General features: G+C 36.9%; 1 protein-coding gene across 1 annotated transcript; it reads right to left on the bottom strand.

Moving 5' to 3' along the window:
• Positions 1–4,604: 4,604 nt before the first annotated feature.
• Positions 4,605–21,917, bottom strand: LOC107719539 (5-hydroxytryptamine receptor 1D-like). The gene is made up of 2 exons (XM_016526968.1): positions 21,562–21,917; positions 4,605–6,748 (listed from the first exon to the last, which is right to left on the bottom strand). Exon 2 carries the CDS (start codon positions 6,135–6,137, stop codon positions 4,986–4,988), a length of 1,152 nt encoding a protein of 383 aa, XP_016382454.1. The 5' UTR covers positions 6,138–6,748; positions 21,562–21,917; the 3' UTR covers positions 4,605–4,985.
• Between the last annotated feature and the right edge of the window lie 1,542 nt (positions 21,918–23,459).

Genomic DNA, 23,459 nt, shown 5'->3' on the forward strand with positions numbered 1-23,459 from the left:
CAAAGGAAATGAAAGCAAATTAAGAATATTGCATAAAGTTAAGAACCAACTTTTTTCCTTATGGTAATGACTACCCTCTCTTCCCAAGAGTGAAGCTTTTCATGATGCAACAATGTAATGTCAGACTGTCAGAATGTCATTATCTCTGAATCGGTGGCTACTGATCTTCATCAGGTTCTCTCACTCAATTCTGTGTGCTGGCGCAATATTTCTGCTCTCTTTCGAAGCTCCCCTTTCATCTGTCGTAGATTTGCTTTCTAGTCGAGTCATTTGTCAAGACAACACCACCAGGCTCATGTGGTGTCCCTTGATTGTTTGTAATAACTGGGAATAAGAGGGAGTCTTATTAGAAGCGTACCCAACTGAGAACCTCCCGTCTGTTAGCAAACCTTCCTCAGCCAGATCATTCTGTTCTGTGATGGATTTCAGACAGTACCATCAGCACTGATCATTACTGCTGTCATGCTTCATAATTAGCTGTTGTTTTAGAGATGCTTTATGGAAAAGGCTTCTCTTGTCTCAGTCAAAATCTTTTTACATATTGAATCCCAAGTTGAATGAAAACAATGAGACTAGTAATCGCAATAATTATTATATTATATTATATTATATTATATTATATACATTAATATAGCTTGAGGTTGGTACATTTTTTAAAAATGGTTTTGAATGTAACTTATGCTCACCAAGGCTGCATTCATTTGAAAAACAATATTATTGCGAATTAGTATTACAATTTAAAAGAACTATTTAAAATTTAAATTTTTTAATGTGAGTTTAATATTTAAAAAAGAACAATTAGAATTTTACAAATAACTGTAGTTAATATTAAATACTTTTATGCAGAATAAGGATGCAACAAATTGATCAAAAGTGACAGACATTTATAATGTTACAAATGTATATTTCGAAGAAATGCTGTTCTTTTGAAAGTACACAAAAATATTAAGCAGCAGAACTCTTAATAAGAACCATTATTAATAACTGAGCACCAATAGTAAATGATAATAATTAAGCACCACGGGAATATATTTCAAATAAAATACATACAAGAAAACAGTTATTTTAAATTGTAATAATGTTTCACAATATTGATGTTTTTACTGTATTTTTCATCAAATCAATGCAGCCTTGGTGACTGGTGAGCATAAGAGATTTCTTTAAAAAAAATAATTAATGAAAAACTTTTGAGCAGTAATGATATACAGTATAATGGCACACTTATTACATATGTTATTGTATTTTTAAAATGTGCTTTGGCCAAGGTAAAACTGACCCCAAACAGAAGCAAAGTTTGCAAACGTCTGTCAAGTGGTAAACTTTTTCAAGTAATTTGAAATAAATAATCGGTTAATTTGAAAAATCATAAATCATTGAAGTCATTGGGGGAGACCAAAAGCAAAAAGTCGGTCTTAAGAGAAAAAGAGGGATCTCTTCTTGATTCATGTTCACGTCGTTCTCCAGCTTTAGTGCTTGTGTCTCTCCAGCAGCAGTTCTTGAGGCAGTACTTATGTCTCTCAGAGGGAGACGTCTCATCGATGTGCACTCAAAGGGCAAACTCTGTTTGTTTTCTTTGCTGTCCTTTTCCCTCCTGTCTGTGTGTTTGTGTTCGGTGCTCCCTGTGCATGCAAGTGTTTGGTAATGTTCAATGTTGTCCTCATTTAAACCCCGTATCTCTCCTCTGTGGGTGCATGTGAGCGTTTTGTTTGTCCCTTGTCTCCTTCTTTCTCCATATCTCTGTTTCATCTAAGTGCAAACAGACAGACACCACCCAGCGAGGTTAAATGCATGCTGACCCTCTCCGTCCCATTTCAGTGCAAACTTAACGTTATCTGAAGCTCATTGCTTATTTTCCTTTAAAGCGAGGTGGCAGGCCTTCTCTCCTCTCGAACCCCCCCAACCGTAATGCCTGTTTGTAATTTACATTTCCATTTGTTTTAAATTGATTCAGTGATGCTGTCGATTTAAACGCTTCCTGAGGCTGAAATCAGGAGATATCTAGCTAATTGCGTCTCTGTGTCACCTGTGATTACCTTTCACTTATTGAGTGCTCTCTCTCACGACACCCTGCTTTCAGCTGAGAGAGAGAAAAGAGAAACCTGCTGAAAGCATGAAATAAAGAAAAAAAGGTCCTTAGGAGCCCTACACATGGTTTTTCGTCTGCTCACACTAGTAAATATCGTTTTGCAAATCAATAAACTTATTTGTTGCTGTGTTTAATAGACTGCTTACTGATACTGTTTTAAAATGCATGTGTCTTAATTTATGAGACTTAATTCATTTGCAAATTTGTTTTGTGAGCACCGAAGTGCAAATGAATAATGCATCAAGCGAAAAGGCAAACCGTGAGTAAATTATAGGAAGGAAGAAGGGATGTTTTTACTGAAGAATTATAAGTTTAGAAAGCTTGGGTAGAATCAGCTGTTTGAAACTCAATTAAGAATGCATTTTAACGTCCAATTCATTTCCTGATTTTCAATTGAACATGAACTGAAGTATTAAACAGGACGAAACATTGCTATTTGAATTTGAAATGATGTAATGAGAATCTAAAAAAAGGAAAATAAATGAATATAATTACAACTAGAAACGGAAAGTCATTCAGGACACACTTCCTGTAATTTTTGCTTGACAAATAAGCTTAATCTAAAACAAATATAATATGTTGTCTGAAGGTTATATAATGCTTATAGATAGATTCAGATGTCTAAATTTGACCCATGCAAACAAGTTTCACCTTCCACAGATCATTTGCTTTGGAACTGCCCCAATCTCCAAAAAACTAAACGAAACATGATGGTACCCCTGACATATACATTTTTAAGTCAAGAATTACAAAATAGTTAACATAAGAAAGTAAGATGTCAATGAAATATAGCAAATATCATCCTTGTTTTCCTAGACAGCAATAAAGTTCAAATTGAGATTTTTTTTCATAATTGTTCTTCTTGGGAGATTTTTCAGTTTCTGTGCAAAGTTTGCAAATAATAATGAGAAATTTTGATATGAGCTCAAATATTAAATTCTTCAAGACCAAATAATGAGAGCTATGTTATCCATATTAATTGTACAATCTTGCTGTATGTCAATTATTATCTAATTTTTTGTCTATTTGTCTTTCTCCTAAGGAATTATGAACATCTCAGACAACATTAATACTTAAATGAAAATAATTGAGAACTTTATTAAAAGAAAAAATAATAAATCTGTAAATATTAGATACATTTGTCATTATTTGCCCACCCTCATGTCATTTCAAACCTGTATGACTTTCATTATTCTTTGGAACATACATGAAGATATTTTGAAAAACACGTCAATGAGGTCCAGTGTGTGACAGAATTGTCATTCTAGGTGAACTATCATTTTAAGTGCTTTGTGTAAAAAATGAAGTATTATTAAAGCCAATGCTAATGCTAAAATGCTATTTCAGTCTTTCTGCTTGAAAAAAATGGCATGCTACTTGCTGTTTCTTTGTAACTGTTTGTGAAATTTACTAGCAATTTCTAAATGAAGTTGTTTCATAGTAAATCCTAAAACAATTGTTTTTCAGTGTAGGCATAGGGAATAGGAAATATCATTAGCTTAGAATAAATGCAATAGATGTGAATGGAAAGTCCCCACCGTGTATATTGTTTTTTAAAGACTGTACCTCCTCTGTATCTGTTTGATCTTCTAGTCCATCTCATGACGGCCATACTCTGATAAACATCACACACATCGCACCAGCCTTCATGTACCAAACACATGATGGTATACTGGCAAACAAATGCATTTGTGTTTAGATTTATTGGTGGTTGTGCATGATAATGAGTCTCTAAAGATCTATTTTATGGGGTGTGACCTCATCCTTGCTGCGTGGATGAGTGAGAGGGAGCTTTTTCTGTTGATATACAGACTGTGAATATACAGACAATCTATCTCGACCAAACAGCCCAGCACAGATTTACCCCACACTCTCAAATGCTGTTTGAGAGCCTGCGGGCAACGCGTTCAGGGAATATGCCTCATTATTCCTGTATGACTCGGGTCTACAGTCTCTTATTGCTGTGTTTTCTTATCAAAAAACCTTCTGAACCAACACAGCTGGCCTTCATTATAAGAAAGAGTGATGGAAGGGTTTCCTGGATGCCATTATTCATATATACCACTGCAGTCAGAGGTACGTTATTGGGATATTTGATGAAATAATGACCTTCACATCATAAAACTCCTTCAGTAGTACTTTTTTTTCTAGAAATGAGCTAAAGCTGCACCTTGTGTCAAAACACATCATTCTCTCTCATCAGGTACATCAAAAATTTGAACTTTTGATCATTATATGCTCTCCTTCTGCTGCATCATGTCCTGAAATGAGTCATGCAGCCCGAAGCCTGTTTTTCATCTTCATGATCATAAAACTCCTCAAACTCTGACATCAAAATTAAAGAGGAAACTGACACCAAAGTTCTGTCACACAAAACCACAAAACCTAAAGCTTTGTTTAATCTTATATAATGAACAGTTTTATTTAGGGAGTCTATGCTAATGTCCATGAACTTCAGCTTTGTCCTCAGGGGACCTATATATTTGTTCCTATGGGAACAGCAACCTTTATTTATTTGTGTTCTTTTTAAATAAATAGTATTTCATATTAATATCAGTCTGTTTCTGGTAAATAAGGCAGTTTATATACAGCTATTAGTTACAGAGACAGTAGAACGTCGCTCTCCAGCGAAGGATTCATTATCTTTGCATGCATTCATAAACTACGAGGAAGCATCAACAATATGGCACAATATTTTACAAGCTGTCTCATGAGAACAGTAATATACATCGACCAGACACTATGTGTGCGCTTAGGAGCTCACTGAAAAACGAACGGCAAGGTACGTTGGGTCCTCGACAGCAGTTGAACGATGAATGTTCACAGGATTCAGATATTTTCTGCAGAAATCCTCTTATTAAGTCATGAACGTGTCAAAACACATGAGAGACGTGTAACATCAGTAGCATCTTTTAAACTTGGTGAGTTTGTGGAAGGCTTGTTTGAAGTCATCATTGAAGACAGTGTAGATGACTGGATTGATGAGTGAGTTGAGGTACCCTAGCCAGGTGAACACATCAAAGAGCACAGGATGAAACCAGCAGTCTTTACAGACCCCCATCACCAGCGTGAACACGAAGAACGGGAGCCAGCACACTATAAACGCACCCAAGATAATCCCAAGAGTTTTGGTGGCCTTCTTCTCCCGAGCGGCACAAAGACGCTTTCTTTCCAGCACGCTATCAGCCAGCTTCACTTTCACACTGTTCGTGAAAAGAGGAGACCCTCCTCCCCCACCTCCACCACCTCCTGCTCCTCCAGGATGAAGCTGTCCCTCCTGATTAGAAGTGGAGTTCAGCGAGCAGAGCGAAGAACCCGCCGAGTTCTGGATGAGCTGAGCAGCGGTGAACCGTTTTCCACTGGTCGCCGGCGTTTTGAAGATCCTGGAGCGAGCCGCCACATAGATACGCCCGTAGAGAATCATCAAGAGGACTGTGGGAACATAAAACGCACCGAATGTGGAATAGAGCGTGTAGGAGATCTGGTCGGTGTTGACCATGCACTCCGTGAGCTCCTCGTGGGCCTTCGCCTGCCGCCAGAAGAGAGGAGGCAAGGAGATGGAGACCGAGATCACCCACACTACGGCGATCATCAGCGCCGCTCGCCGCATGGTGCGACGCTTCGAGTATTCTAGAGCATCAGTAATGGCCCAGTATCGGTCAAGCGCGATCACGCACAGGTGCAGAATGGAAGCCGTGCAGAACGTTATGTCAGATGACAGCCAGATATCACACACGATCTGACCCAGGGTCCAAGTCTTACTGACCGTGTACACAATGCTGATTGGCATGACTAAAATGGACACCAGGAGGTCTGTTGCTGCGAGAGAGCCAATCAAGAAGTTGGCGGGGGTGTGAAGTTTGCGTGTGAGGAAAATGGTGGCGATCACGAAAGCATTGGACAGAGCGGTGGCCAAAGTGACGATGGCTAGCATGGCAGAGATGGAGATCTGAAGGCTGAGGAGTGTAGCGTCATCCCAAGACTCCAGGGTTGTGGGACTGACTGTGGCATTGATGAGGAAGAACTCATCTGAGCTGTTCACCAGATCCATGTTGCATGGTTCACCAGCACTTCATATCATCTATGCATGATTCTTAGCAAAAAGGATCAATTAATCCATGAAAGCATCTTGGGTAAAAAAAGTAATTTAGTTTGTTAGTTGCAGATATTGGTGATGCTTTGCCTTTGTAAAGGTCATAGCTGATAAATGTGAGCAGTAATTCATGGCTAAAGATACTGTGACTGGTTCTAATGTTTTTTTGTGCAGTATGTTGACGTGCACAGAAAGTTAAATGCCACAGAACAAACAAGGAGAATTTGAGTTATAAAAATATTCTTTTAGCCCTTAAATCACTGCTCATTATTTTCTTTATAGTCTCTTATTCTACCATGAGAACTGAAGATCCTTCAATTTCGGCTCTTATGAACTGCTGGAAGACTTTTGAATTTATTCTCCTGTTGGTCTTTAAAGGCTTTGCTGTTTCAGACTAATGGGACAGAATATTCCTTTATTTCCTGTAGATCCACTGATGGTTGCAAATGGTTTATAGAAAGGTGATTTCACAGTTTCCCAAAACACCACAAGCTGTACAAGTTCTTGCTTTGAGAATTGTCCTCATGAAGGCGTTAGTCCAGATGAAAGGATTCAATCCAAATGAAGATCTGGAAGAGAGAAAAAGAAAGAGAATGAAGAATTGGAAAGTCAGAGAAAACTTTATGATTTTGGTCATTACTTGGGGTCAACCGATTATTGGCGCCAACATTAAGCATTTTTATGGTTATCCATTTCGTCATTTTCAAAACTGGTTTGCCGATAAAATAATTTAAAAACATTTAAACAAAGTGTTTGTCAAAGCCGTTATTATTCTTAATTTTGGCATTAATTTTCATTTTTACACCAGACAAATATATCGGCTCAAAAATATCGGTTGTCGGCCTACTTGATCTGTAATTATCGGTATCGGCATCGGACCTGAAAAACACATATCGTTCGATCCCCTAGTCTTTACATACACAACAGTTAATCTTTAAGAAATATAAGTTCTGACTGCTCAAAATTGCTGGAAAACATAATACAGAATGACTCTGTAATGTTTTGCCTTGAATGCCAACATTTTCTCGCAAAGGTGTCTCTAAAAGTGAATTTACTGTTGTATAACGTATAATTAAACTAAATGTACAACTCTATAATACAAATTATATTTATATGTAAAATGTACAATACATAATATTTAAAAAATAATTTCAAAATAAAAATTAAATAATACATATAAAATTATACATGTAAAATTATAAAATGACCAAACTAGGAAAGAAGAAAGTAATATAAGTATAAAAATATAAGACAGTGTTGAATGGTCGTGAATCAGAAGATCAATGTATGATTTACTGTTAGCTTTTATTTATTCATTTAAATTAGTGCAGAGGAGTTAGCTAGCAGCTGGAAATAGCTTTTTCAGTTTCCAGAGCTCTTAATTTTCCTACACACTATTTTGCAGCATAACAGGAGAAGTGCTTGAAAATATTAAAAAGCAATATTCACATTTTTTCTTGCACAAACCAACCCACCATAATAACATCCATTGTGCATGCACAAATCAAGATACTTGCTCACAAATGCAATTCATTATTTTTCTGATATCTTCATTAAAAAACTTGTAAATTTATGTAGTAAGTTTTGCCTCCATTTACATATTTCTTTACCTTTTGCTCTGCTTTTCAGACTCAAGCTTTGATTGATGAGTATCTAGAGTATTATAGAGCCTCGAGGGGAAACCTGTCACCATGGAGCTTCCAGAGTTCCTGTGTCTAACTAACAATGTGCCATGACACCTGCAAGCATTCTGGTTCTGGCCTGGTGGAAAAAAGAAACCAAACTGTGGAGCTCACTCTCCTGCCGTCAGGTCAAGCACATCAGTCACATCACCTGCCAGCATCTTTACTAAAACATTAGCAGTTTCCGGTATGCTGCAGAGCACACTCACATTTCCTTTTCTTCATAGTTAGATACACACGTGTAGGGATATACATATCTGAATATTTATAGAAAAGTCTATTGCAAATCATAGCAAAACATGACATGTCTCCATACATGTCTAACTAAGTAAAAAAAAAAAAAAAAATTGTGGTGCAATTTATATTCTATGTGATGCTTTTAGTGCCAAGCATTCAGATTTGAAATTGAAATTCTGCAAAGAAAACATGTCCACTGCCCTTCATGTATAAAACATGCCATTTCCATACTTGTAATTGAAAGCATAAAGGTCATACATCCCAACAGGACCCAACTTTTCTGGTAAATGGTGTTGGTTTACCTAGAAGCCAGGATGAACGCAGAGCATCTCAACAACAAAACTGCAGGTTAACCCAATGCATAGCACAAAAAAAATATGCACAAAATGACTTAATATGATCAATTTTGATTATGTTGAGCATTTATTTGAAATATAAATCTTTTGTAATATTATAAATGCCTTTAGTGTCACTTTGGGTCAATTTAATGCACCCTTGCTGAATAAAAGTATTCATTTATTTTAAAAAATCTTACAGATCCCAAACTTTTAATACGATACTCTATACTGTAATGTAAAACAATATGAAATGCAGCCAGCATGTGAGAACTGGGCAAAGACTTCAAGATGTGAGTTTCAGATGTTAAAGGGGATTTAAAATCTACAAACTGAAGAACAGAATGTAGTGCTGTTGTTGTGGCTTGTATCTCTGTAAAACAGTGTTATCATTAGCATATACTTCATGTGAGACGGCAGGAAACAACAGCGGATTATCTCCACACCAGCAGATCCAACGGGCTGCACGCTAATGAGGCCAACCCGAGGGTATTACCATGCTCCAAATGTCGGCCCAACGTTTTCTCTACTTTTGTTTGGTTCTGTGTAATTGGTAAAAGTCAAAATAACAAAATTAAAAACCCAGGTCAATATATCAGGAAGGAAGGAGACTTTGAGACTGCCAGGTTAATTTAACAAATGCTCAGACAACACAAAATGTCTTGCCACCTATTATTGCCAGTACTGACCGAATCCTCACATACACTCAAATACACATACAATTTTTTAAATACCTTTGTACTTTGTAATTGTCAACTTATATTTGTCAGTTGTCCAGTTGGATTTTTGTGTGTTTGACTTGACGGCACAAACAAAAAGAGGAAATATGCGTAGCACCAAACACGCCTCCAGAATAAAAAGGTAAATGCCTTCAGGTGCATAGATCCAAAAATAAGTCAAAATATAATGAAGATATGCACACATAGACCAAAAGCCTACATCAATCTAAACCTAATGTGCAAAAGTGTGAAGTGCAGCAAAACATTTTGGGTTCAACCCACAGTTTTACAGCACTAAACTTGGCACTTTTTGCACTTCTTGAAAAAAAAAAAGTTTTTATACAATAGAAGTCAATAGGGTCCAATGTTGTTTTGGACCACACTGGCTTTCACTGTATAACAGTTGAATCATTGTTAATATTGTCATTTTTTGTTCTGCAGAAGAATGTCATACAGCATGAGGGTGAGGAAATTGTGATATTATTTTCAATTTTGGATGAATTGTCCCTTTAATTGTAAAAATAAAGAAAGCAGAGCCTCTGAATTGCATGCACGTACAATGACAAGCCAACTAAAAGTTAGGTATTAAAATCTACCCTCATGATGCTAATAAAAAGCACAGAACAAATACAGTTATAGTGCTACTTAATGGAGTAAGAGAATTGTTTGTTCTGTGAGTGGAAAATGGTCAGGGTAAAAAAATTTCATTTTTTACACTCAATTTATCTGCCAGTGGTTATAAAATGAAACAGACTGCAGCCCTGGTAACAGAGCAGATCTGGATGTTATTGAATGATGTCAGTCTTGTATGTTTTTGAGATGTGCGTCAGTGGACTGTTTGAGTGGCATATCCTTGTATTTCTGTGCGAGTACTTGTATTTCATGTACCAAATAACTGTAACCTGAACTCAAGCACTACTGACGGATAACAATCTCTCACACAAAGTTTTCATATCCTCACTCATATCTGAGTCTGGCTGGAGTATAAGGGGGCCATTTAGTCAATGTGACATAATGCTTCAAACAACTTTTTGTTTAGAAGGTTTAGGAGTGAAAGCTTTTTTCCAACTTGTTCCAGTTACAGCTGCAGATAGCAAGCCAACATGACTCAAACAACAGCTCATCTCTTGAAAAAGAGCCAATTCATCCACCAATCTGCTGAAAAACAAATGTAGCAAAATGTGACAAAAAGCTGAAAATAAATAATTTTATAAAATAACATTTTAGCATTATTCATTTAACATTTAAGTTTTCTTTAATCAATAACAATATTACAAATAATTAAACTCCAATAATTGAACTCCATTAAAAATGTGAAGTTGCCATTATCTGATCCTTCCAATTCGTACATATTTTATGAGGTGGCTAATTCGTACAAATTCGAACGACCTCACTCGTACAAATTTCTACACTTTGTGAGAAATCATACGTATTTTACGCGATGGCAAATTTGCAGGAATGACCACCCCTAAACCTACCCCTTACAGAAATCAATCAAAATCTTACAAATTAGGTCGTACTAATCAGTGTTGGGGGAAGTTACTTTTAAAAGTAATACATTACAATATTGTGTTACTCCATAAAAAAGTAACTAATTACGTTACTTAGTTACTTTTTATGGAAAGTAATGCGTTACGTTACTTTTTAAATATGAGCAGGGCTTGATTGTTTTTAATATAAGAAGTTCTGTTTATAGCAAATGTAAAAGCCCTTTCACACCAAAAAGTGTAATGAATAAACCTCAGGCTGAAGTCTCAACATGGGGACAGGAGACTTGTCAGTCAATAAATGGGAAAACAAAGTAACTAGCGTTACTTTTTTGAAAAAGTAACTCAGATATTTTCTTGTAAATTAAAAAGTGATGCGTTATTTTTCTAGTTACTTGAAAAAAAGTAATCTGATTACATAACTTGCGTTACATGTAATGCGTTACCCCCAACACTGGTACTAATACATATGAATTAGCCACCTTGTAAAATATGTATGAATTGGTCGTGAGATAGCTTCATAACAAATCTATGTCCAATTTGAATGACTTAAAAAGACCCATGACCTCAGTATATGCTTTGATAAGTGAGCAGAACTGAGGTCCTGAAATCTCCTCAATATGCATTTATACGGGACATGTTTTGGAGGCAATGTGACACAAACGCATACACTATAAATGTTTTCTGTCTTCTTAGATGCAGCTCAGATGTGTAGGAGGAACACGGTTAACAAAGAGTTAACAAAAACCATTGTGCCTCTTCCACCACTCTGGATGATTCACCAGGTAAGTACCACCATTTCACACATTTTCTATTAAGAAGCACCTTTTGTGGACATGTGTGATAACAGAACTACTAGGAACCGTAGGATGTGATGCAGTTCTGGAAGGTACGAACAAGGTTCGAAGTTGCGCTAAAGCTTTTGAATTTGGGACTGTGGTGTTTCTGTACCCTCTGTAGAGGCACATGTGATCTGATGGGATTTGGGATGTACCTTATCGAGTTAATACATTCTGACACTTACCAAACTTCAAAAACAGTGTGTTCTTTTTGAAGATCAAGCTGTTGTGGGCATAACTGTGGGACTGTCATTGTCAGTTTAATGAGGTGAGCTGGGCTGGGAAGTAGTGCAAAGGCTGCGTTAAAGGGTAACATCTCAGCAAAATTCTGCTTCACAGGGGTCTGAACCGAACCTTCATGATTACCTATGAACTGACAAAATATTATAAAAATATACTTGAGATTCTTTGAAGGCAAAGAGTTGGGATTTTTTAATGTTTCTGAAAGAAGTCTCTTATGCTCACATAGGCATAATTTATTTAATTTAAAAAAAGTAATATTGTAAATGTTATCAAAATTAATTAAATGTTATGAAAAACATAACATTTTCTATTTGAACATATTTTAAAATGTAATGTATTCCTGTGATAGCAAAGCTAATTTGCTCCAGTCTTCAGTGCGAATAGTTCAAAAGAATTTTGTTTAAATTGAATTAATTTCAATGTATAATACATTAAATAATTAATGTGAAAAATAAAGAGTATTCTTGTAAAATGTACTCTAAAAATCTATGTTCTACAATGTAGTATGTAATGTAAACTATATAATTTTGTATGGAAACATTCCAATCATTCAAACCTAGATGTTGAAGGGTGTCTATATTAATTTAATGCAAAAGCAAGTGTGTGGTCTGAATGTGGCACACTGGTAAATGGTTGCCCAAGGTGACTTTGTCCTGTATCCCCAAGGTGACTGTATCTCCTAGACTCGTCAGTAGGTATTTCTGTGCTATACTTTTTCATTTCTTACAAGAAGTTATAATCAGGTCAGATCTTCACACTTCTGCAAGGACACATGTCTTTTCTTCCTGTCTTCCACTTCCTTTTTTAAAATAGTAGTTGCTTTTGTATGAAAGTCTTTGCCCAGTACATAATTGTAAATTTGAAATGTAAATGTCTGTGTCCAACAAGTAAGTAAAAAATTGTAATACAAATCTACCCAAGGCCCAACAGAGATTCTCTGACCTTTCTCCTCTCCTGTCAGGTCTGATAAGTGTCACATTTGCACCAAAAAAACACTGAAAAAAAAAACCTTGGTGCGAAGTATGCCAGCAGGCTTCACATGTCTCTTTGATACCGTTTGACCTCCTCCATTTCTGCCTTTCAACATCATCTCCTCCCACTCTTGCCTTGTTGTTGTGTTTGGCTTTGGCTCTCAACTTTGTGAAGTTTTGAACAGCGATGAGTGGACAAGTGGTATTATTCAGGGTGTTGATGTGTGTAAAAGCCTACCGATGTAGAAATAAGTACAACTGGAGACTTGAATTAAACACCCAGAGCTTCATATGACTTATGACATACTATTAGACTTAAAGTTATAAGGGCACTAAGGTGGACCAGGACACATTAAGAGAATTTCGGTTACTGTATTGCACCAGTGTCACTACAACTATAATTTAATTATTTGTAGAAAATGATCTGTAATATTTTGGTACTGATTAAAAATATATATAGAGAAAGAGTTCACAAAAAAATTAATTATGTCATCATTTACTCCCCCTCGTGTCTTTCCAAACCTGTATGATTTTCTTTGTTCTATGTAAAGCAGAAGATATTCTGACAACAACATTGACTTCATTGTACATTGTACAATAAACAAACAAATAAGCCTTACAAATCAATAATATGAAATTATATTGTTTTCTGATGCACATAAATTGTTGCTAAGAAATAGATACAATACATTTTTTGATCACTAATACAATTTAAACTATCTAAAAAATGATAATTGAAAATTTTGGCAGAGAAAGTGCAAATCTAAACTACCAGCAGAAAAAAAAGCATTATTGTTGAATTATATATTTATTTATTATTTTCTTTTTCTTTTTTACACATAAATTGTTGCTGAACAATTTTAAAAAATGATAATTGAAAATATTGACAGGGCAAGTGCAAATTTGAACTACCAACAGAAATGTAATTTTTTTCTGACACATAAATTGTTGCTAAAGCTAAAGTCATTTTTTGATCAATAATATAATTTAAACCATTTAAAAATTGATAACTGAAAATATTGACAGGGCAAGTGCATATCAGAACTACCAGCAGAAAAAAAAGCATTATTGTTGATCCCTGTAAGGTAATGAATATAGGGAAAAACACAAATCAAAAACAGACAGCAGCAATCAAGAGATTGATTCAAGATTCAAGAGTCGGGTATTGTAGTTGACACACAAGCACAGAGACTACACTGTCAAACAGCTCAGTTGTCTTCACTGAAGGATTACGATTCTAGCAAGCTCCAAGAACCAGTTCAATATCGGCGTGCAAGCAGTGACCTTAATTTGTAGAGCTCTATGCAGTCCTATTGAATTTCTAAGGTCCAGGGTAAACTTTCATTCAGCAGTAAGGTATATGGTCACACACGTTTATTCAAATAGAGCTTTAGAGAAGAGCCAATAAATGTATGATGTAATGAGTTATCTGATCGGTTTCTCTTCTCTTTAACATAGAGCGGTAATTTTATTTCTGATAATGCAGGCTGTGAACCCTAGATTGCTCCAGAGGGCTGGAGCTGTAATTACTGCACCGTAGGTCACATTGGGTTGAAAAGCATCTGGTAGATAACAACCGATTGAACTGATATAGAACTCTTTCTTCAGAAAACAGCGCTTTGACTCTTACTGTATTATCACGTCCCGGTGGTCTTTCCAATCAAATAAGTGCTCAGCCCTGCAAATATATTTTCTTGCCCCTTCGACCTTTTCACTCTTGGTGTGAATGTCCTTGTAGATGCGATTCATCAGACCTTCATGAACCCGGCCGTTAACAGAGGCCAAGAATGATAAGTGTGAAGGTGTTTTGTTGAGGCAGGACAGCTGTTTGCTTTTCTGAATTAAATATTGAAGACCAGGTGAAGTGTGTGGCTTGAGTTTGAAACCTGGGATTCGGTCCAAGCGCCAGAGACTCCGGGCAACATGCGCTGCATTTGAATTATAGATTCAAGAGCTTTATGATCACGGGTCAAATATCGTCAGAGTGACATGCAGGGTCTGTGAATATCAATAAACAGAAGAGTCTAAACACACTTGTTCATTTGTGCTGATCAATGTATCTGGGGACAATCAATATCAATGTAGCCTAAGGCTGATTTAACTCATTAAATGCTTGTGATTGAATGGTTGTCCTAAGAGTGATCTATAGAAAACCTAGCAATTATCTACAGGCAAAGCAAATTCGATTTTACAAATGGAACAATTGTGCTCAGTTCAGAGTCTGAATTGTTCATCAAATAATAAAATACATTTTCTTTATAGTTGGAATAAATGTGTCAGATACAAGGTATCAACTCTGCTTTGATCTGTTCATGGGAATGTCCTCAATCACCTCAAATCTGGAACCTTGCTGTGCTGAACAGAAGATGCTTGTCGACTCTCATCGGCTGTTCAATCACAGTCTCTACAACTCTATAGAATCCAACAAAGATCCACAAGCATGTGGGAAAAAAATGTGAAAACACAAAGATTCTAGTGCTGCGATGTTTTAAAATGTAGTTTGGCATCTCATCAGTGTTAAACCAGCTAAGCCGCAAAAGACCCTAAGCCTCACAGTGTTCATGTGATTTTCATCTGTTGCCTTCTTAAACCTTCACTAATCATATAAACCTCTGACTGAATTACACTGCAGAACTCAGAATCCCATGCTAAACAGTTAGCACTCCTAAAATAGCTCTAGCAGATAAGCCTTCACCGTTTAAATCATAAAATGTCTTTAGTTGTAGTGAAGACGTTTTGAAGCAGAGTTGAAAATCTTAAAGGGGTCATATGATGCTTTTTTAAAGATCATTATTTTGTGCCTGTCATCATCATGTACTCACCTTCATGTTGTTCCAAACCTGTATGACTTATTTACAAACTTCAAGTTCTTCTCAAGCCATGCAATAGATTTGTGTGAGGAACATGCTGAAATGTAGGTCATTATTTAAAATAATCTGCTGTATATGTGTCACTTCAGGTTTGATTGACATTGTCAATAAGTCAATGACACCATATTTTGCAAAGGCAAATGGCTTCAGAATATTTGGAATAATGCACAACTCAAATGGAATACCTTCATGATGCCGTGTGGAGCCTGACAGTAGGAATGCACCAATATTAAAATTTTGGCATATACCAATTAGCTGATAAAGCTGACAAAAAAAAAAAACAAACAAAAAAAATCAATAATTTTAAATGCTAGCACCACCTAGTGTCAAATTAGCTGTATTACCGGTATAGTCGTTTTGAGCACAGATATGGTATGAAAATTTTTTTATTCATTTTAAGATTTGCTAAAGACTACATTTAAAAGTGTTATTTATTATTAGTCTTTTTAAAGATCTTTTTTTTTTAAAGATCTAAGTCTTTTTCTATTATCTCAACTTTAAGCAAGTGTTAGATAATAGAAAAGGTTATCAAAATGAAAAAAATAAAAAATAGGGGAAATGAACGATTGAACATCCGATATCAGCCAATATATATTCAATAAGAAATATAAAAAAATGGCAATAACCGATATGGTACAGATATATATCATGCATCCTCACTTGACAGCCCTCAGTGCATTTTTCAACTATTTCCTCCAATTTGCGATTTGTGAAAAAAGTCAGGCTTGCAATGACATGTTGGTTGGTGAGTAAATTATGATTTTTTTTAAAATCATATTTTGGGTGAACTATTTCTTTAAGCCTCTCTGCACTGTTCTTCTCCAAAGTGCCGAAACTCTTGGTGAATCACAAAACTGTGGACCAATCTAAGCACATTAGGTGAAGAGGTAATCTGTACCATCTGCGGTAAGGAAATAAAGATCATAGCAAGGTAAGGCTGACTGTCCTTGTCAGATGAACTCATAGCATTTCTTTCTTTGAAGCATGTTTCGAAGTCGTTTCAATCTTCATAGCACATGTGTGGAGAAAAACAACCACTGACTTTTCTGAGAGTCAACATTTCAAAAATAATGGAAAACATGTTTTAGACAAGGAGCTTTGAAACACAGAGACACCTCTGAATGCTTGATGAACACGTTGAGTTCCTCCATCACGTCAGGCTCCACAGAACACAAAGACTGCAGTGACATGGTGGAACCTGGGAAGTGATGAATTTTTAATAGTTCAGAAGAACAGCATTCAATCATCTCTGCTGAGAGCTTGGCCAGCACTGAACCTGAACCTGCTGAATCAGATAACAAGATCACCTGTCTTTTTTTCAAATGAATTCAGCTGGACTTGACCGGAGTTTAAATTAAGCCACTTATGAAGGTCAAGACTTGTTCCAAACCTGAACAGCTCAAGGTGGTGGAGATACAATGCTGTGGGATTTTCTCCTTAGGACTAACTCTTGCTGTATATAACAATCTGGCCCTCTGTCAGACTCTGTTCCATGTGTTGTGTGTGTCCTGCTCCCCATGTGCCTTCCCATGCCCTTATTTGATTAGTTTCCTGTTCCTCCCCTGATTAGTTTAGTTCATTTGTCCCAGGTGTTCCCCATGATGTGTCATTGCTCCCAGGTGTGTCTCGTGATCCCCTCCTCCTGTGTGTATTTAAAGTGTTCCCAGTCCCTACTTCTCTGTCCGCTGTTGTACGTCTTCCGGTGAAGGTCTTCCTGTGTTCGTCTCCCTTGGTTCCAATAAAGTCCTGTTAAAAGCATTCTCCAGCGTCTCCTCGTCCCTCGTGTGTGTGACATCGTGACACCCTCAGTAAGAAAAAACCTTTTAGCTGCTTCTCCACCAAGATGGCCTATTATTTCTACCCTGCAAGGGAGTGATGGACAGAACCTTTTAAAGGGTAATGATTTTTTCTTTAACACCAAACTTTGTCTATAACACACACACACACACACGCACATACATATTCAGCAAGGATATCCTCAAAGATATCCAGCTTACGTAAAGCATCTTGAAGTTGCATCAGATGTGTTGAAAGAGAGCTAGAATTGAAGAAGACCTTGCTACAGCAGAGGTGTTATATATTTAATTCTGTAAGTGAACAGTAAAGTGGGACAATCCTTGATGCCTAACACACATGTGTTATGTGTATGAGCGAACATGCCTGTGTGTGAGTTAAAGAAAATGCAGAGATTGTTTGTAATGATTAGAAAGCGATGACTGTGTTGAAAGCACAACAGAAGACTGAGATAAACCCTCAGAAGTCACCTTACACGAGCCTCAGCACTGCACACATTATTCACAGACTGTCTTTGGTCTATGAGTTGATCTTTTAGCCTCTGTGGAACACCAAAAAGAAAGAAAAAAAGTATTTTGTTTTCCAAAAATAAACAAATACATTTGACAAACTTGTTTATAAAATAATCAGGAATATAAATTTAGTCAAGTAGCCTATAATCAAACCTGGTAGTATACCTCACATAGCAAGATGTAAAAAGACATAGTAACTTCAGCAGAACACATCAACAAAGCAAAGCTGTCAAGACAGACTTTTAAAAATCTTTTTTGTGCCATATTTGTCTCATGGGTAGAAATTGACTGTAATGACTGGATAGAAATAGAACAGAGAGGCAGTAAATGCTAATGATCTGGAGGTAGTTATAGATATTATGTAATCATCCATTACAGTGTAACGAACTCACACACTGGGGAAAAACAATTATAAAATATGAATGACAGAGAGAGAAAAAATCGTATCCACAAATATGAGTGAGTTGTGTAGAGCAGAAGGTGAAATTAGGGTACTTTAAAGGTTATATTTAAAAAAAATTACAGCTGTAAGGCAAATGAGAAATATAAATATGTCAAAGGTCAGATGCTTCAGCTGACAAATATTGTGAGGGAATATTGCGTACGCCTCATCAGTACGTTCTTCCTTCAGAAAATCCCAGATTAAAATGATCTCAATGGAATTAAGCGAAGGTTTTTTTGTTTTTTTTTGGTATTGTGTTGAGTTTAATATGTAGGACTCCAGAATTACCTCGAATAAGACACAAAAGCTTTGAGTCATACTGTTGATGAATTACAAAAAAAAATAAAAATCAGACTAATTTAATTTGTCCTACATACAGAAAATACAGATGCATAAAATGTACTTGTTGTTCCCTGCTCTATGTCTAGTATATTACATACCTAGTCTATTACAGTCTATATATTTAATATAAACACGTGCAAATAAGATTAATCAAACACACATAGCCAGTTTAGTCAGAGGTTTGGTAGCAAATATGCAAATCTCATATGCAAATAAAATGATATATATATAGATTTATTTGCATGTAAAATTTGCTACCAAACCTCTGACTACACTGGTCATCCCTGGCTAAACTGACTAAATAAATTGAAATTATATCCTAAATACAAATACAGCTAAATACATATACATGCATATATGCATTCTCTGAATCTGTATTGCTGACAGTGTCTTTTGCTAATTTACAGGGTGAAGACAAGCTCAAACCCTCTAAACTAAATCCAGGATGAACTGGGTTCAGTGTGGGACTGGCGACCAGTGAATATCCCAATACCTTCTTCATGCCAAGTCAATTTCACAGGCTTACATACATGTAATTGGAAAGAAAATGACATATGTTTTCACACACGGACACCTAACAGTCCTATTCTGAAGTCCCATCCCTTTATTCTGAATGCATTAATATATTAATGCACATCCATCTTCTAGACATTCGACATGTGATCTTATCTTATAGCAAAATAAATATTGTGTGTAGTTAAACTGTGTAAAGCAAATTATAAAATATATGATTACCTAAAATCAGTAATGATGCTTACTATAAAACCCCAAAAGCATAACTATAAACCATAACGATTATGAAATGAATCCGTGTATATAAAATCCTCATCTACCTGCCATGACTATAGTTATCTACTCAAATGAAGACCTGAATTGCTTTGATTCTCCAGAGATGTTGACAGGGTTACACAAATTCAACATTCCACCGCTTGTGAGCTTATACTGAGAGACACTCGTGTTTTGAGCAAAAAAAGTGGCAGGTGCTCTCCTCCCTTCCCCAATCTTCTGCTTTCTACCTTTAATCTCAGTATAATTTATCTCTTTCATTGATTTCATATAGCTGGAGATGGACAGTCATCCTTAGAGAATACCTATGGAACATAGGTGTGGAGGAGTCAGGTTTTACCCTCATTGTGCATACCAAATGTCACTACAAGGACAGTAAAACCTGAAATCACCTAGAATATGGATAGAAATGGTGTGCAAGAGGAAAACTGCTTAATAAATAAACTAAATTATGTATTAATATAAAATATAACCATGTTTGAAGGTTAAACAGTGAGTTTCTATCCAAAAACATTTCTAAATTAAAGCTGAAATGAGTTGAAATTTAAACAGAAAAGTTATTTTAGAGACAAACAAACATGGTCAATCTCAAAAGAACAGAGAAGAATATATTCCTCCCACATGCAAAACCTTTGCAACAGAAAAATGAACTTGACTCAGCATTGTGGTAATTAAAAATGTAAAAAGATGCTTTCAATGAGTCACCACAGTAAACTAACATGTCTCTGTATTTCCCACTGGATTAGGCTTACAAAGCATCATGTTTCAGAATGCTTATATGCAATTATTTCTCACATTTATACATCAGGTCTGGTCATTCGGGCAGGTTTGGACAGAGGATTTGCTCGGAGAGGTCACAGCTTTCTGCTGACGATTCACGCTGAGCTTTCAAAGAGCCAACACATATGCTCCCCTTTCACACCAGCTATCTGTCCATCTCACACACTGCAGTTGTGCTGTGCGTGTGGTGTGTTGGCATGAGAGTCAGACAAGGGAGGGTGACAAAGCGGGAGGAAAGAGGCGAGAGAAAGGCAAAAAAGTGAGAGAGGAGAAAAGAGCAATTATGCATATGTGATTGAACGACGTTGCCGTTCCGTGAGCTACAGTGACCAGTAGTGCTCTGCCCTTTATATATTATCACAGCACTGCTGAGAGTTTATACATCCTGATACAAGTGTAAAACTCAAACACACATTCATTTAACAATTCATTTAACCTTTAACAATGGTCATCCATGTCAGGCGTGATGCTACACAGACATTCAAAAACTCAGCCTGATGGATTGAGCATCACACCGCAAGAGTAAATAAGGTTGTTAATTAACACCACAGTGGGCTTTCTTCATTTAAAAATGTGGTGGGGGGTGTTAGGAAGAAAACAGGAAAAGAAACATGGTCTGACTCGGTGCTATGAGTTTTGACTTTCAACCATGCTAAAAAAAAAGAAAAAAACAATTTAAACTACCCTAAAATTAAACCTGCAAGCACAATATTAACAGCAACCCGGTTTAGGCTGTGTTTTGGGCAGGGAATGCATCTATAAACTATCTTATTGATGGTGCATTATGAGTTTCTCATGCTGATGTTGTTTTCTACCTGCTGTTTGCCTCAGGTTTGTATTAGCTTCTAATATAAATCATGATACTAACTGATTACATGATATGCTACCAGAGCACCTTTCTGCTGGAAATTCCAGCTTAAGATGCTATTTGTGTTTTGAAACATGATACCTGTTTCTACCTGGTAGCAAGATCATAGACAATCTTACACCAACAAAAAACCAGCACGGACTAACTAATGGCCATTGCACCAGCTAGAAACCAGCAAACATGTTCCAAAACACAGCTATTTTTAACAGGGTTCAGGACAGAGAGGAAAAAACATCACCTTAAGTAATTCATACACATTTAGCTTTTACCCCAAAACAACAAGCTTTCTATAATGTGATAGTTTTTGTTAACAAAATTAACGTAGGCTACTAAACATTTAAACGTTTTAATTGACCAGCTGACACGCATTAATGTTTTCAACGTTCAGAAATGAAACTAGAGTCACTGCATTCTGAGCACCCATCTTAACGGATTCAGACTGAGCAAGATATCGTCAGGTGTTTCAAAAACTTACCAAGCTGAAGTTGCAGGTTTTCATCATTTCATCACGCGGGAGACAAAGTCACCAGTCCGTTTCAAGTCGAGTATCCAAAATAACTTTTACTTTTAAGTCGGTCTCTTACGCTTTGCATACTTTGCGTTAAGCCTTTTCCAGCTCAGCGTATTATAGGTAAGGATCATGCATAGCTAGTTGCACGAGACTCCAAAGCTAGATGAGAACACACTTTATAGCGTATATCACTTATAAAAACACAAAAAGCTTTGAATAATATGATCAACACCTGAGAATAAAAAATCTATTATTTCATTTACTTGGCGCAAAGCAACGATTACGCAAGAGTACACTGTCCCGTTTCGTGCAGCTGTCTTCTCTGCTCTCTCTTTCATCCTCTCTCTCTATCTCCCTCTCTCTCTCTCACACACACACACACACACACACGCACGCACCCTCCCTCTCTTTTTCTATCTCTGAAGTCCTGCCGCAGCGCTCCTTCTACGTTCTCTGAGGTCCGTCTGTAAATGTCAACAAGTTTTTTGAATTTCTTTGAAAGCCTTTCTTTCTAGCTATCTGATTAACGAATAGGATAGTAAACGTTACCTTCGCGCTCTTTCCTCTGAGACTACTACTCCCTACACACTGAGCAAGCTGTATTAGTTTAGCTTGACAAAATGCGTTCATTGGATTACGCAAGAGTACACTGTCCCGTTTCGTGCAGCTGTCTTCTCTGCTCTCTCTTTCATCCTCTCTCTCTATCTCCCTCTCTCTCTCTCACACACACACACACGCACGCACCCTCCCTCTCTTTTTCTATCTCTGAAGTCCTGCCGCAGCGCTCCTTCTACGTTCTCTGAGGTCCGTCTGTAAATGTCAACAAGTTTTTTGAATTTCTTTGAAAGCCTTTCTTTCTAGCTATCTGATTAACGAATAGGATAGTAAACGTTACCTTCGCGCTCTTTCCTCTGAGACTACTACTCCCTACACACTGAGCAAGCTGTATTAGTTTAGCTTGACAAAATGCGTTCATTGAAAATGCATAGTCTTAAAACAGACAACAATTGAAACATAATATAGGCTCTGTGTATAAATATACTGGTTCAACTCATTTAAAATGGGACGGTTATAATTGGCCCAATCATTTGAATACATAGGCTAACCGTTTTCCCTCTAATTTCTCTAAAGTTATGAGAACGGTAAGGAAGCCTTATGAAAATTAACCATGGTTTTACTACAAAAAACTATGGTTACTATAGATAACCATGGTAACCACAAATTAACCATGGTTTTGCTACACTAACCATGATAGTCGTTGTGAAACTATGGTTATAAAAGCTACAAAGCAGAAGATCATGTGATGTCACAGAGCGGGGTTACTGAGTGTTGAGGTGCATGCCTGGTGCTTAAAAGTCACATGAATGAGTTTCCATGGCCAAGCAGCTGCATGGAAGCTTCACATCACCAAATGCAATGCCAAGCGTTAGATGGAGTGGTGTAAAGCATGCCACTACTGGACTCTGGAGCAGTGGAAACGTGTTCTATGGAGTGACGAATCATGCTTTTCTGACAGGCGGGTCTGGGTTTGGCAGATACCAGGAGAATGTTACCTGCCTGACTGTAGCTGTAAAGTTTGGTGGAGGATGAGTAATGGCATGGGGGCATTTTCAAGGGTTACTTCCAGTGAAGAGATACCAAGACATTTTGGACAATGCTATGGTTCCACCATTTTGGGAACAGTTTGGGGAAGGTTCTTTTCCATTCCAGCATGACTGTGCCCCAGTGCACAATGCAAGGTCCATAAAGACATGATTGGATGGGTTTGGTGTGGAAGAACGTCTCAGGTTACGCATGTAACCCTAGTTCCTCGAGGGAACGAGACGCTGCGTCGGAAACGCTAGGGAAACGCCTTCTGTGAC

Source organism: Sinocyclocheilus rhinocerous, unplaced genomic scaffold, assembly GCF_001515625.1.
Source record: "Sinocyclocheilus rhinocerous isolate Xijiao unplaced genomic scaffold, SAMN03320098_v1.1 scaffold2889, whole genome shotgun sequence".
Classification (NCBI taxonomy): domain Eukaryota; kingdom Metazoa; phylum Chordata; class Actinopteri; order Cypriniformes; family Cyprinidae; genus Sinocyclocheilus; species Sinocyclocheilus rhinocerous.

Coding starts and splice junctions, on each gene's coding strand:
- LOC107719539 (XM_016526968.1), bottom strand. CDS start 6,137: ATGGATCTGGTGAACAGCTCAGATGAGTTCTTCCTCATCAATGCCACA.